This window comes from Emys orbicularis, chromosome 18, assembly GCF_028017835.1.
Source record: "Emys orbicularis isolate rEmyOrb1 chromosome 18, rEmyOrb1.hap1, whole genome shotgun sequence".
Lineage (NCBI taxonomy): Eukaryota > Metazoa > Chordata > Testudines > Emydidae > Emys > Emys orbicularis.
This window is the reverse complement of record NC_088700.1, coordinates 18,361,362-18,376,503: the sequence shown is the minus strand read 5'-3', so window position 1 is coordinate 18,376,503 and position 15,142 is coordinate 18,361,362. Positions and strand designations below refer to the sequence as shown.

Here is a 15,142-nt window from a genome sequence, read left to right as displayed (position 1 = left end):
TGCTTATTATAGAAACTTCTATTACCTTTTGAAACTTATGACTAACTCATCTTTGTGTGTGTGTGTGTGTGTGTGTGTGTGTGTGTGTGTGTGTGTGTGTGTTTACCTGCTTTAACCTTGTAAATAACTCTGATTTCCTTTTCCTAGTTCATAACTCTTTAGATAGAGAGCCACTCCTATAATAAATTACAAAAACTGTGGTTGGTGTGAGATCTAAGGGGCAATTGAGCTGGGGTAAGTGACTGGTCCTTTTGGACTGGGAGTAACTTGAATAGTATTCTGATTTGTGTTAGGGGTCTATCTATCACAAAGGCAAGCTTCCCAAGGTGACAAGAGAGATTGGAGTACCCAAGGAGACTGTCTGAGTCCATCTTATAGCGCCTAAGAAGTTGACACTGGATACTTGGTTGGTGAAATCTAAGAACAGAACTCTCAACCAATTTGGGGTTTGTGCCCTGTTTCACAGTCTGCCCTGAGGTTGGTACTCATGCTCTTGAGCCACTGCAGGACAGCTTGACCATTGGGGTAGAGCTTTGTTTAAACTGCTAGGTCCACGATTTCTTGCCATGTGAGATGCTGAAAGCATGCGGTCAGGGTGACTTCTGCTAAGGCAAGGCCTTGCTGGGAACGTTTAGCCATCCGCTCAAGATGATGCGTATGATCTAGAGTTAGAAATCATGAATCCAGATCCCTGTAGCATGCAGCAAAAGGGACAAAACAATGATCTAGTGCAGCCAAAGCAGCCCTTGCCAGAAGGACCTAGGGCCAGATCTTCAGAAGAGTTCCACACCCAACGTGCACCTGATGGGTTGAGCTCTTTAGAAGATCTGGCCTATGGGGCATATCAAGGCTTACAGCTTCTTCTTCTTCTTCCCCCTTTTCCCCAGCTAACTGAGGTCAGGTCTCCAGATCATTCTTTTCCAGGCTTCCTGTCCAGCACCCGTTGCATATCCACTCCATCCTCCCAACTATCCACCGCTTTCTTGTTCTTTGTCCACAAACTCTAGTCTCAATTGCTTCCTTAACAGGATGTCCTTCTTCCATTCTTCATATGTGCCCATGCCACCTCAACTTCCTCTCTTGCAGCTTCTCTCTCCTGCAGACCTTGATCTCACTCCTGGTGACATTATACCATGTATAGTCCAGCAAAGTCACCCCTCTCACTGCCCTCCAACATCTCATTTCAATGACTTCAGGTCTTCTCAAGTGCCTCTCTTTGGTCACTCAAGTCTCTGATCTGTATAGAAGCGCTGGTCTTGCCATGGTTTTGTCCAGTGCACCTTAAGTCTGGGCATCTGCTTATAATAAATCACTCCACTTATCTTGACCCAGACTTCCCCTACACTCAGCAGCCTTGCTTGCAGTTCTCTGATAAAGGTCTCCATTTGCTGCTAACCAGCTCAAAGGTACTGACATGCAGAGACCTGATTTAGGCGCCAGCCCTTAGCGCTGATATTCATCTGTCTTGGTTTTGCACAAGACACTCATATGACTTCAGTCTTTTCTTTACTCCTTTTGAGGCCTTCGTTTTTAGTTCCCTGTTCCAGATATCAATTGCCTGGACCAATTCTCCCTCGCTATCAGTGGTCAGCTCAATATTGTCTGCATAGATCAACTTCATACCATTTTCTATTTGTATTTGCTTACTTATGAAGTCCATCACAATTCTGAATAGTAATGGACTAAGTGCTGATCCCTGGTGGAGATCAACCTTCACCACAAAACCCTCTGTTACACCGAAGGGCATCTGCACCTTTGCCATGGAACCACCCTACAAATCAATCACCATCTGGAGCAGGTCCTCCAGTGCCCCATAGAATCATAGTAGAGGCGCTAGCAGTCACCTATGTACTTTGTCTAAGGCTTTCTCCGCGTTCAGGAAAAAGCAACTGTGCTCAGTGTTCCCCTCCAGTTTGCCACCAACTATCTAGCAATGAACGTACCATCTATTGTCCCTTTTCCTTTCCTAAAACCAAACTACTCCTTCCTAAAATGGGCTCTGCTGTTTGGCAAACGCAACTATGATTCTGTTTCATGCAGTAGGACAGCAACTTAATTTCTCGGTACTTTGAACGGTTGTATATACCACCTTTTTGTTTGTCTGTTGGTACCAGTATGGACTTTCTCCATTCTCTTGGGATTTTCTTCTCTTTTCAGACTATGCACAGGACTCACGTGAGCCAGCATAGACTAAACTCTTTCAAGGCTTTGATAGTTTCTGCTGTGACTTTGTCTGGACTTGCTGCTTTTCTGAGTGCCATCTTCAGCAATGCAGCCTTGACCTCTGCCGCCTACCGCTCATGAAAAGCCAGGATTGCTGGTTCACACAATGGCAGTGTAGCATATGAAGAGTTCTCATCATTAAGCAGACCCTCATAATATTCTTGCTGTCAGGTACGTACTAGCAGCCTGCCCCCTGCATCCTCCATAAATGATGTGTCCACTTGGTCTTTCTTCCTTTTGTTTTTTGTCCGGAACCATCACTTATATTTTCTTTTTGGGAAGTTGAGGGCAGATGTTCAACTTATCATACAGCTTCTCTAAAGTTCGGTTTCTTGCCTGTCTGACTGCAACATAATTCGCACAAATGTGGGCACACGCACCCACAAAACCATCCTTCTCCATACCTTTGACCCTCTCTCACTCACACACACACTCACTCCTGCCTCTCCCCAGATTGGTTACACTGCTCCCACATCCCCTCCTCCCAATAGCAGCCGTTTCCATTTCAAGCCTTCCTTATAATGAACGCTTTCATCTACAGATACGTGAGCTTGTTAAACAATGCTACAGACACCTTCCTGCCGGGCACACAGAACAGCAGTGCCAGGGAAGAAAGCTGGCTGGGAACATTTCTACCCTGACAGGTGTGCGATGCCTGCTTGGACCTTGAGTTTAACCTTGCAAGAACAGAAAACGACAGGAGCATCACTGCTATATTTAGCTACATCTCCTCCTTCTCCAGTTAACCTTCTGTTTTGCGTCGCATCTGTCGCCAGCTCTAGGGCTGAATTCAGATCTCTGAACTGTTCTTCTCTTTCAAATGCCACTCATTCAAGATGTCTGAATATTTATTCCCAGACATCCAGGCTAATTAGAAATGGAAACTGGGGAGGCGGGGGAGGTTGCCAACCCTTTCCAAGGATTTTAAAGCTGGCTAGACATCGGACACCACCCTGGGCTTCTGTCACTCCTGCCTGGCAGCACTGAGCTATCCAGGGACATGGTGCATTTCCATGACATTTGTAATCAGGACAGCCGCAGTCATAATGCCAGTATGAAAAGCAGAGCACAGCCTGGGTTAGGGCCTGATCCCGAGGATCCAGTGGCTCCTGTTGAAATTGATGGGAGTTACGGGTGCTTAGTACCTTTTGGGCTCAGGTCCTGGGGACTGGGGCATGTTTTGAGTGCTCTGTGGTGCATGCTAAACCAGGGCAAAACGACCTGGATAATTCATCCCTTAAGTGCACCCTTGGACAAATATCTCCAGAACAGCCTCCCCAAATTCTCTTGTAAGGTCGCACTCCTCTTCGCTCCCAGCCGTGGCTATTGATCCTTATAGCGCCGTCGTCAGTCATTAGCCGGCAGAGCGAGGCACCGCTCGGTAATCAGCCTGCCGGGCAGCACTGAATAAAATAAAGTGTGCAGCGGCCCATGGCTTTCTTCCGCTCCACACACTGATGAGGCTTCAGGAGCAGATTTTTCTGCTTCGCTCAGAGGACAGAGTAACAGACGTACCATGCTCTGCATATTGCTGCTAAAGAGCATTAAGGGTTGGCTTGCGAGGCAGGCGCTGAAAATCGGGAGAGCTTTGAGGGAGAAGGAGCCCCAGCTAACAGGAGCCCACCCCCTTCCTTTGGCACTTTTAGCCTGTAGCCTCGCACAGCAGCGGGCCAGGCTCAGAGACAGCAGGTGCGGAGGGCTCTGGCCTTCTGAGCATTTTGCGTTCATACAAAAGGAAGAAGAAGAAGAAAGAGAAATGAAAGGCAAGAGGAGAGTGACATGCATGAGAAACACTTCCAGGCTCCAGCTTCAAAGAGCCCCTGCCAGCCCCCTGGATCCACAGGAAGGTGACACAAAGCGGGGAGGAGGGACCCGACCGAACCAATCTCCCTCCACGATGGCTGGTTTTCTCTTCTCCTTATGTGAAAATAATGGCCCCCTTCTCCCTTGGGGCCGGCCGGAATATTTCATCAGCGAAGCAAAACATCTTGTCCCTTCACAGATTTTTCTACCTGACCGCCAGGAGAGGTGTGAGCTCACAGGTGCCTCTTCTCACATCAGGCCGCGCTAACAGCCTCTTGGGTGAGCAGTCAAGGAGCTGGGAACTGTTAAAGCCATTGAGGAGAAGCCTCACCCTGAGTGGTTAGAGGCACATTAAGGCCCAACCAGCACTGAGTCTCAGAGCCTGGGTCAATTGCCTCAGGCTTGTGGGACTGAAAATAGCCCTGTAGATGTTCCCCTTTGGGCTGGGGCCTGGTCGCAGAGACCCTCCCCCAGCCACTGGGTTCTCACTCCAGCTGCAGCCCGGGCTCTGGAACATCTGCACTGCTCTTTTTAGCCCTACAGCCCCAGTCAGTTGACCCAGGCTATGAGACAAAGTTCCGTGGGTTTTATTTGCGATGTAGACATAGCCTTAGAGTTGCTCCACAAATGATGCTTCCACGGGTCACAGAATGAATGGGTCCCCCAGGCACTGACATCGATAGATACAGTAGATGGATAGGCAGTTCTGTCTAATAGAAAGATACTCATCTGTATGTCTGTCCAGCCACATACATGTCCCTCAACATCATTGTAGTGTCTGAGCACCACAGTCCCAGCAAACTGAAGAGAGCAGTGCTTCACCAGCTTTCTTCCACGGGTAACGCCAATGCCCCTGGGTGGGTCAGTGTTAATGGGGATCAAAGCTGGGACCTCTGGATCTTAATGCACAAGCCTCTACTGCCTGAGCTAAGACAGCCACTTCTTAGCCCAGGCTATAGCAGGTTCATCCATCCGTAGTTGGCCTAACACTCTAGAGCAGTGGGCTCCAAACTTTTTTGATCGCGCACCCCTATCAATAAAATTTTTTTGAGCACACCCCCCCTGCCGCGCCGCAGGGCCGGTTTTACCATTTTTGCTGCCCCAAGCAAAAAAAAGCCGCTCGGACTCCCGCCCGAACTGCCGAAGCGGCGCTGCTCCGGCGGCGCTCCTCCTGCCGCGCACCCCGAAGGATCCTCTTGCGCATCCCCTGGGGTGCGCGCACCCACTTTGGAGACCACTGCTCTAGAGGGGGACATGGCTTACATGTCTCCAGAGAATCAGAAGGATGGAGAGGAAACATCTGACTCCCTTGGGACCAGGCAGTTCTGCACAAATGCATCCAACATTGGCTTCCTTTAAAACATTTCTCGTTTCAAGAGGGAGTGCTATCCAGTGACTAGGGCAGAAGACTGGGACCCAGGATGCCTGTCTCTGTTCCCAGCTTTGCTAGGGGCCTGATCCAACTGCCATTAAAGTCAACAGTAGTTGGACCAGTTGCTGTCTTGCTGCGAGTCCTTGAGCAAGCCACTCCATCTCGCTGTGCCTCTGTTTCCCCATCGGCAAAGTGGATAGAATACCTACTTCAGAGGGGAGCCGTGAGGTTTCTGGCTCGTAAAGTGCTTTGAGACCTTTATCTGTAAGGAGCTATGGAAGCACAAAGCATTATTTCAAATCTCAGCCACTAAATACATTATTTTTTCTGGTGTCAAAAAAATAAAATAAAGAAAATTAAGGCAAAGCCAAGCTGGGTCAATACACTTTTCCCCCACCAAGCCCTGACTCCTAAGCTTTCCATTTTGAGGAATATCTGGGAGATGGACAAGAGAGGAAGAGAAGTGGAGGAGCAAAAAGGGTGAGAGAAGAAGAAGAAGTAGGATTAAGTGAGAGAAAGAGGAAAAATACGAAGGTATGAGAGAGGAAAGGAAAGGACGTTTGGAATAAGTCAATTTCCCCTCCTCCCCTGCTCTCTCAACTCACATGCATGCATACAAGGTGGTGTCCAAAATTCACCCCTTCTTGGGAATTATGGTTAAGTACAAGTCTTTGCTTGGCTTATTCCTAGACCTTCTATGTTCGTCCCCAATTCCCTCTAAGAGCCATGACCCTGGATAGGAGCTAATGAGCCTCCCCATATCTGGCTGTCATGTGAGTTAGCCAAATAACCCTGCCTCTCTCCACAGAGTCCTAAACCCAGATCCCTTGACAGAGAAGAAAAGCAGATGAGAGGCACTATATTTGGAGAGAAAAATCCTGATGTTCTAACTCAGGCTTTTTCCAGCCTTTATGCAGGCAAGACTCCCACTGAAGCCCCCCTACCCCCAAGGTTTCAGCATTTGGCCCAAAATTAAATGGTGAAAGAAAACAAAAATGATCTGAGATGGAGGGAAAGCAGCAATAAGTCCTTTTGCTATACAACCATCAGAAGAACCATGCCCCAAACCACCACAAGAGGAGCCAGTGTGGATTTTTTCATATCAATCAGATTTGTTATTGACATCAAAGTTAATGGTCAGCCTGGGAAACATCACAGAAACAGTTTCTGGTCTGATCAGCATCTTCCCAGCTGCAAGTGCCACAGACAGTCCTATTTGCATCTGAAAGAGCCTTGTTTCCATCTCCGTTCAGGAAAGGTGTTGGCTCTTTGATGTTCAAAACAACCTTTGATTCTGAAAGCCTATAAGAAGGGCCTCATTTTCTATTCAGTTCTATTGAACCCGGTTATATTTTGTCAGGGCCTTGCTGGCTTCATTCCCATTCAGTTCTGCATGATTCTGCCATTACAGGGACCAAGAAGCTGAAGCTAAAATCTAGAGACAAAATCACAGAGGGGTGTTTTCTGGGCATGACACGGAGAGTCAAGAGAACAAAGTTGTGAATTTGGGGAACGGATCAGAGAGCTGGGGGTCCTCTTCTCCACTGCCCTGCCCACTTCTGTAGTTATTTGCACCACTGCAAAGTGAATGCAAAACACTTTGGAAGCATTCTGCACTATGCACGGTGCAGGGCAATGGCACAGGACCAGAAGCAAAGGGCCAGCCCTGGCTCTGGTAAGAACCGACGATGGAAGATGGAATGACAGAGTGGAGGGGGCTTGAACTTCTATGGCAAGAGAAGATGAGGCCCCAGGGCTTGAATTTCTCCCTCTTGCTCACCTTTTTCTCATCCCCCTCTTGCAGAAGCTGGAGGTGACTCCTCTTCTCGCCGTCCTTCCGCAGGGAGCTGTTCTGGTGCTGGGGCAGGCTCATGGGTGGGGATGCACTCCGACCCTGGGGATCCACCCAGGTGTAAATGTGATTGGTGACATAGCCCCCAGGGATCCGCCCAACCGAATGCACCGACAGGTTCAGCTTCTTGGAGCCTTTCAGAGCCTGTGAGACAGTCCGGGAGAAAAAAGGAATTAATTCCAGAGCCCAAGGGAAACAACAATTAATGCAAATGGCATTTCAATAATGCCAAAGCTTTGCTTTGCTATGGAACTGTTCATCTGGTGATCTCCAAGCACTTTACAAACATGGATGGAGCAAGCCTCACAACTCCAGGACTTGGACTCGGGATCTCTGAACCCTCTGCTGAAATGCAGCCACTTCTGGGGTAGATCACAACAGCTGTTTAACAGCCCACATTGTCCCTATAGGACAAGCAGCAAAGATGAGCACATAACTTGAAACTGAAGCAGGGTCAGAGGGAAGCATGTTGGAATGAGGATAGGACATTGGAGTTAACAACCCTAATTCTTATGCAAAGCACCAGGGGATTGAGAATGATCTCACATGGGCAGGATGCTGTATTCTGTCTAACGTAACTGTGGGTACCAGATGGGTCTCCTGAGTTGCAGGCAAGTGCCCTAACCACTGGACCATCCTTCCTCTGCAGTATTTGGATCCAGATCGACTGTATGCTCTTGCCATATTTGCGGACCAGCCACACACTGTTACCCAGCGTTACAATAGGCAGGGTGCAAATGCTTTAGAAGAGGTATACATCTCCGTGTCTCCGGGCATAATCCAACCCCTACAGCCCGGGGTTAGGAAGCAGTTTCTCTGATAGGCAGGTTATTCCATACTCCCGCACTAGGGGTTCTCTTTTCTTGCACCTTCCTCTGAAGCAGTTGGTTCTGGTCTCTGATAGAGCCAGGCTCCCAGGAGAGAGGGACCACGGGTCTGGCAATTCCCCAGGCCTGCTCAGCCCAAATTCCCCACTCCATCCTCACCACATCCCAACAGCAGGACTCCTGCAGTCGTCCAGGACAGGGGACCTCTGCTGCTCACGAGCAGCCTAGGACTGACCCAGATCTGGAGACGGAGCCATTTCTCCTCCTTGGGAAAGCAGGCCAGACCAGGCCAGGGCTACATCAGCGACAGGGACTGCTGTTCGTGGAAACCTGCCCTGCCTCTACCCAGGCCAGGGAAGACAATTGGAAAGATTCCCCTTGACTTCACTGGGCTTTGGAGCAAGCCCATGAAAGAGAATCTCAGTCTTGGGTGCCGTTCCTTACCGTACACCTCACAAGCACAAACAGTCAATTAACACATGAAATAATTAGTTTAAAAACCTCCACCCCACCCTGAGGGGACCAGGAGATCCAGCGGGGCCTGTTTGCCGGTTGCCCCTCTGGCTAGTACTGCAAAGGGCTGATAGCTGTTCTGAAGTTAAATTTCATGTAATTAATGTTAGGGGAGCTCGACCAGCTGCTCACAGGGCTCAGTAACATTAGGGTGACCAGACAGCAAGTGTGAAAAATCAGGACGGGGGGGGGGGGGAGGGGGGTAGTAGGCGCCTATATAAGACAAAAGCCCCAAATATCAGGACTGTCCCTATAAAATTGGGACATCTGGTCATCCTAAGTAATATCGAGGCAGCTTAGTGTTTGGTAGCGGCCGGAGGCTGCTTTGCCGGTTTAATATACATATGCCTGTGGGGCAGAGACAGCAGATGCTCACCTTGAATGGGGAGCAGGGAGTGTGCGCCAAGGAGCCCAGGGTGTAGAAGGGGCTTGGGCAGTGGCAGCAGCAGGGCTGGGGGCAACCGGTGGGGCAGGCATTCGCCTTGGCCCCAGAGATGCACAGCAGACTGAGGAAGTGGACCAGTCAGGGAAACTGTGGCTGCAAGATATCACCGCTCCCCAGCCCCAGGCATTCAAAGCAGCTGCCTGCCCAGCTCCCGCTGCTGTTGTAGGTATATTTGGCAGCAGACCCACCCTCTCCCCCAGGGGAGACAGCCCTCCCACCAGCCCAAAATGACACAGATCTGCCTGGCTGCCCCTTCCCTGCCCAGCCCAGAACCAGGCACCCACTTCCAGGTGTTGAGGGAGTTAGGCCAGAAGAGAAGGGGGCCCAGGCTGCCCCACCTCACACACTCTCCAGGTACAAAGGGCATATTGTGGGGGCAGAAAAAAATAGATCACTCCCCTCTCCAGAATTTTTCTTTCCCTGGGATGTTAGCCCCCACCCTCCTCCTGGTTCTTCCAGCCAGGTTTGGGGGCCAGGTCTCCTGTTGAGCCGAACTAGAGCACCATGCCTGGGGTAGGAGGGGACTTGCCAAGAGGTGCTGGTATTGGCCGCTCTCAGATCCTGGAAATGGGATTAGCTAGACCCCTGCACTGTTCTGGTGGGGCAGCTCTGAAGCTCTCCCTGCAAGCAGATCCCCATGTCAGCTGCAGAGAGGAAGCCCTGGATCCAGCACATGACCCATTCCACGCTTCACCACGGGGAGCCATTTGGCTGCAAGTTCCTTCCAGCCCACTCTGGTAGCTGAAGGGAGGTGTCACTGAGATTGGCCACCACTGCAACCCAGCTCCAAACATGTGCTGCCAGACCCAGTCACGGCGGTTTAGTCCTTTTCAGCAAAGGTTAAACAACCCACCAGAGAGCAGCCCTAAGCCAGGACCGGGTCCCCAGGCTTCAGGGCCACCCCTCCCAGGGGTCTCTGACACTCCAGCTGCTGGCAGCTTCCTCACCTCAGCCAGCTCTGCTCCCTCCTTGGGGCAACAGTCCCAGGGTAGCTTCTCTAAGCCCTCCCCATGGGAGTTAGCCTTTGCTACCCAGGACTTAGTTTATCTCAGCCCTCCTCTCAGCTGCCGCCTATCAGCCCTTTATAGACCCAGATGTAGCACAGCCATCTTTAATTAGCTGGATTAGGCTCCAGTCTGGGGCACTGGGCTCAGTCTAGCTACAGAGACCAGCTACCCTGTGATGGGGAGGGGCTTTTAGCTGTGGGCCGGCTTGCGCCCGCCCACTTCCCAGCACCCAATAGGGAACTACCCTGGGACAGGAGGTCTTTAAAAACAATCCACGGCCTTGGATTAATTGCAGTGACTTCTAAACGCGGCAGTCTGCTCAGGGGCTGCACCACGACCTCCACTCCAACAGGTACCTATGGAGAGAGCTAAGCCTCCAAACGTGAGTCCACACTGGCTTTGCCTTAGCAGTGAGTGCTTCCTCAGAGCTGAAATGAAGCAAATCCCAAGGCAGCCCTGTCCTGAGCGAGGAATATAATCAAAAATAATACCCGGCACCTATATAGCAGTGTTCAAGCATCAGCTCATTAATATGGCTCGTGAACTAGTTGATCTGTTCAGTAGGAGCTAACATCCAAGTCAGAAGACCAAGAGAATATCTACACTGCAAAAAAACCCCAACCAAAACAACCCCTCCAGCCGCAGCAAGTCTCAGAGCCCAAGTCAACTGACTCATGTTTGTGTTATGGGCTAAAAATAGCTGCCTGGCGGCCCCTGCTCGGAGCCCAGGCTCCAGATGCCACTTTAAAATAAAATAAATAAATTAATGGAGATATCTCATCTCCTAGAACTGGAAGGGACCTTGATAGGTCATTGAGTCCAGCCCCCTGCCTTCACTAGCAGGACCAAGTACTGATTTTGCCCCAGATCCCTAAGTGGCCCCCTCAAGGATTGAACTCACAACCCTGGGTTTAGCAGGCCAATGCTCAAACCACTGAGCTATCCCTCCCCCTCTACTAGCCAGTAACAAAGCTCTGAAACCAGCAAGCCCCAGATGGGTGATGGAGACCCTGAAAACATGCCACAAAGACTCACAATGTGAAGGAGCGCATGTGAAAACCCCACAGCACTCAGCCTACAGTGATGGGCAGCAGTGTAAAAACACTAAGATAGCAGCCCTAAAACAGAGACTGTAACAGAAAATGAAACTTTGGGAGGAGGGATAGTTTAGTGGTTTGAGCATTGGCCTGCTAAACCCAGGCTTGTGAGCTTAATCCTTGAGGGGGCCATTTAAGGATCTGGGGCAAAATCAGTACTTGGTGCTGCTAGTGAAGGCAGGGGGCTGGACTCAATAACCTTTCAGGGTCCCTTCCAGTTCTATGAGATAGGTATATCTCCATATTATTATTTATTTTTTTTAACCAACCTATAAACCATAGGTTTCAGAGTAGCAGCCGTGTTAGTCTGTATCCGCAAAAAGAACAGGAGTACTTGTGGCACCTGAGAGACTAACGAATTTATTTGAGCATAAGCTTTCGTGGGCTACAGCCCACTTCTTCTATAAACCATAAGAATTCTTGCCCTGCTATTCAGTCCTACATAGGGTGACCAGATGTCCCGATTTTATAGGGACAGTCCCGATTTTGGGGTCTTTTTCTTATACAGTCTCCTATTACCCCCCACCCCCTGTCCCGATTTTTCACACTTGCTGTCTGGTCACCCTAGTCCTACAGCGTATGTCAAAACAACCTACAGAAAGGGTCGTGTTCTCGATCAAATGCTGTAGGGTTTTAGAGCAATTTCTTTAGAACCCTGTTACATTTCTATATTCTATAGAACACTGTTCGTTTCAGCAGAGACAACAAGCCACGGTCAGCAAGGTCTTTTCCTTGCAGAGGACTATACCAAGTAATCACAAATAAATGCAAAAGAGCAGGAAAACAAGCAGAGATGGTTTTGTCTAGTGGATAAGCCACCAGGTTGGGAGTCAGGAGACCTGCATTCTGTTCCCGGCTCTGCTGCATGACTGGCTAATGGCTTCACCCCCTCCTCTTTTCCCCTCCCACCTTTATCTATTAGAGTGTAAACTCCTAGGGTGTGGTCTACACTGCATTGTAAACCCAGGTCTGTGGGATTCAGGCTTGTGGGTATGTCTACATGGCAACCTCCCCTCCCCCCCCAATGCAGCAGGGTCCTCGGCCCCAGGTCCTGAGTCAGCATGGGTTTAGTGTGCAGTGTAGACATACCTGTAGGGGCAGCCAGGGGTTGTCTCATTCGGTGTTCGTACAGCCCCTAGCACATATTTGTTTCCACAGAGCCGAGCGCAATGGGGCCTTGATCTTGGTTTCTAGGTGCTACTGTTACTTAACATTAATAAAGAGAAAACTCCCCACCAAAGGGTCAGCTCAGACTGATGACCCTGGCTGTGTAGCCCACCCTTCCCCAGTGCATTCTTCTCCATCTGTCTCCTAAGCATCCATCCCATGGGGCCCAATTCCCCAGCACCGAGGGCCAAGCTGCACACCCAGAATTAGTGCAAGCTGGTGCACAGCTGAATCCTTCCCCAGTGCTTCCTCTGATCACCTGTGCAAAGGAAGGGGGGAAGCTAAGCTGGAGTTAACCCCTGATTTGCCATGCAGCAGATCATGCCTGGCAATGGTGAGGCTAGAGAGAACCTGAGCCTGCCTGAGAAAGCTTGCCCAGCCATTGGCGTGACCTTGCTTAGGTTCCCAGCTGCACCACGCCTGGCCTTGGTCTGACACGAGCCCATACAGCCATGACTTTGCAACACATTTAGGAGATAAAAATGCCAGAAACGGCAGGGGGGGAACCGGGGAGGGACAAGCATGACCATTGTCGGTGGGAGGAGATGAGCGGAGGGGTGGCTTTTCCCTTCCTTCTGAGCTCCCTGTCAGCCCCTGACAGAGTGGGAACACCAGGGAAGCTGCTCTCGGAAAGCTGGGTAAACAGTCTGAGAGGCTGAGTGGCCGGAGATTTACAAGGTACTTTTAAGGTCCCCCGGTGTTCCCCTGACAGTACTGCCCGGGAAATGGAATCTCAATTAACGGCCAGATGTTTTATGTATGAAGCTGACAGCAGAGACTCCGGGAGGCTTGGAAAGCGAATGCAGAGCCCTGCCTGGCAGCAGGCGGCTGGGCCAGGGCTCCCAGGCAGCAGCAGGGAGTGGAAACGGAGGTGCTGTCTGTCACCAGGCCGCTGCAGGCGGCTTTCCAGAGCGGCTCTCCCAAAGGAATAGGCCAGGCCAGCCTGGCGGCTGTGGGACCCAATTCATCAATGTGACCAAGCTGAAACAAGCACAGGACCTGAGGGTGCCTCAAGCCACCGTTGCTCCTTCCTTATTCTGGGGCCTAAGGCTGCCCTGTTGTACCCGGCTGCTCACGGCCACAAATGGCTGTTATACAGCAGGTCACTGACCAGACCTGTGGTTTCCCCGGAACGGCGCCGACACCCCCGCACTGCCAGGGACTGCCCCAAGAAGTGCCGGGAACCCTTGTGCTGTCTGCGTAAGGACTTGCCCGACGCTGGGGGAATTCCCCAGGATCAGGATCTGGCTCTGCCAGACTCACAGCCCTTTGCACCAACACAGCTGGCACGAAGGGGCTGTGAGCAGGCCACCTGCCCAGACTGCCATCAATAGAGGGACCCCTGTGACAGCAGCAGCCTTCTCTGAACAGCCCAGCACTATGGGACCCTGACACAAGTGCCCTGCATTGACCAGCACAGGGACAGTTATACAGCCCCACCTAGGATGAGCAGGAAGAGGACAAGGACCTGCCAGCCAGGAAGGGTCTGGAAGGGAGAAGATGTCATATTTTAAAGGGATTAGAGCTGACTTTTTAGTGGCTCCTGTCCTCATTTATCTCCAGTTTATTCTCTCTCACACCCATCTCCGTGAGGCAGGGCAGTGCTGTTATCCCCATTTTACACATGTAGAACTGAGGCACGGGGTAGATTAAGTGACCTGCCCATGGTCACACAGACAGTCTGTGGCAGAGCAGGAACTGACCCCAAGACTTGAGTCTACTAGACAATCCTTCCTACCCCTCAGCCAGGGGGTTGAGCGAGCTGGAAGCAATCACCATGACGCACAAATCCCAGCTCTGGAGGCAGGTGACCTATCCAGTTGTTTTGGTAGTTGGGTTTGGTTTTTGCTCCAACAAAGCAAGAATTAGAAACAAATATAAGAGAAAGAAATTGGCTCTGTAATCCTGACATTGCATTTGCTAAATCTAAGCAGCCACATCTAATGGGATGCCGGCGCAGTTTCCACTTGAATACTGATGAAATTGCTCCATTTGTCCTTAACTTCACAGTAAAGGGGCTGCTGGAACTTTGCCCTTCACTCACAAAATCCTCCTGTCTCAGCTTTTAAAAACAATTGGTTACTTACTTCAAACTGCAGCATCAGGCAGGGAAGTTAATCACCAGCGACAGCAGATAATGAGCCCCCTCTACCATCACCAACGGTGGCTTGAAAACATTTATGCCTGCTACCCAAACGAGATCTTTTCTGCCACAAAAATAACATTTACCTCCAAGCTACATTTCTTCCTGTGAGCTCAATCGTGGTCCCAGCTCCCACCCCAGTCTATGCTCTGGTGAGCTCAGAGGCAGGCAGGAGGCCTCCTAAGGCTGCTAAGTGGGATGGAGTCACAGCTCCAGCAGCCTCCGTCACTCCTTCTGTAGCAGTAGCTTCATAGCAAATCACCGCCCCCTCCTGCATCCTGTTGTGCTAGGTGCTGTGCAAACATGTGTGAAAGGACCGTCCTTCCCTCAACGAGGGTATAACCTACACAGGCAAGATGGACAAAGGGTGGGAGGGGAAAATGAGACAGAAAATTGCCCAAGGTCATGCAACAGACCACTGGGAAGCTCGGAATAGAAGCCTTGCCTCCTGGCTTGATGCCCCTTCTGTTAGGCCATGCCGTGTACAGACTGGGTTAAAATAATCCTAGCAAGAGCCCTGACCAGCTCGGTGCAGCTTTGTTCTGCAGGTAAAACCGCACCTCCCTCCTCAGGTGCACCTGCCTGACACCATTCAATTCATGGGGTCCATGGGTGCAACTGAGGCTAGAATATGGCTCTGGATGTCGAGATTGTTCATCTGTCAATCAGACCCGGTGTGCAGCTTATATGCAC

General features: G+C 50.6%; 1 protein-coding gene across 1 annotated transcript in view; it reads right to left on the bottom strand.

Moving 5' to 3' along the window:
- Positions 1-15,142, bottom strand: part of WHRN (whirlin) — a 107,281-nt gene that overhangs the window by 70,136 nt on the left and 22,003 nt on the right. The window contains exon 3 of the mRNA XM_065418909.1: positions 7,179-7,394. Coding sequence (XP_065274981.1) covers positions 7,179-7,394 — 216 coding nt within the window. The remainder of the gene's footprint in view (positions 1-7,178; positions 7,395-15,142) is intronic.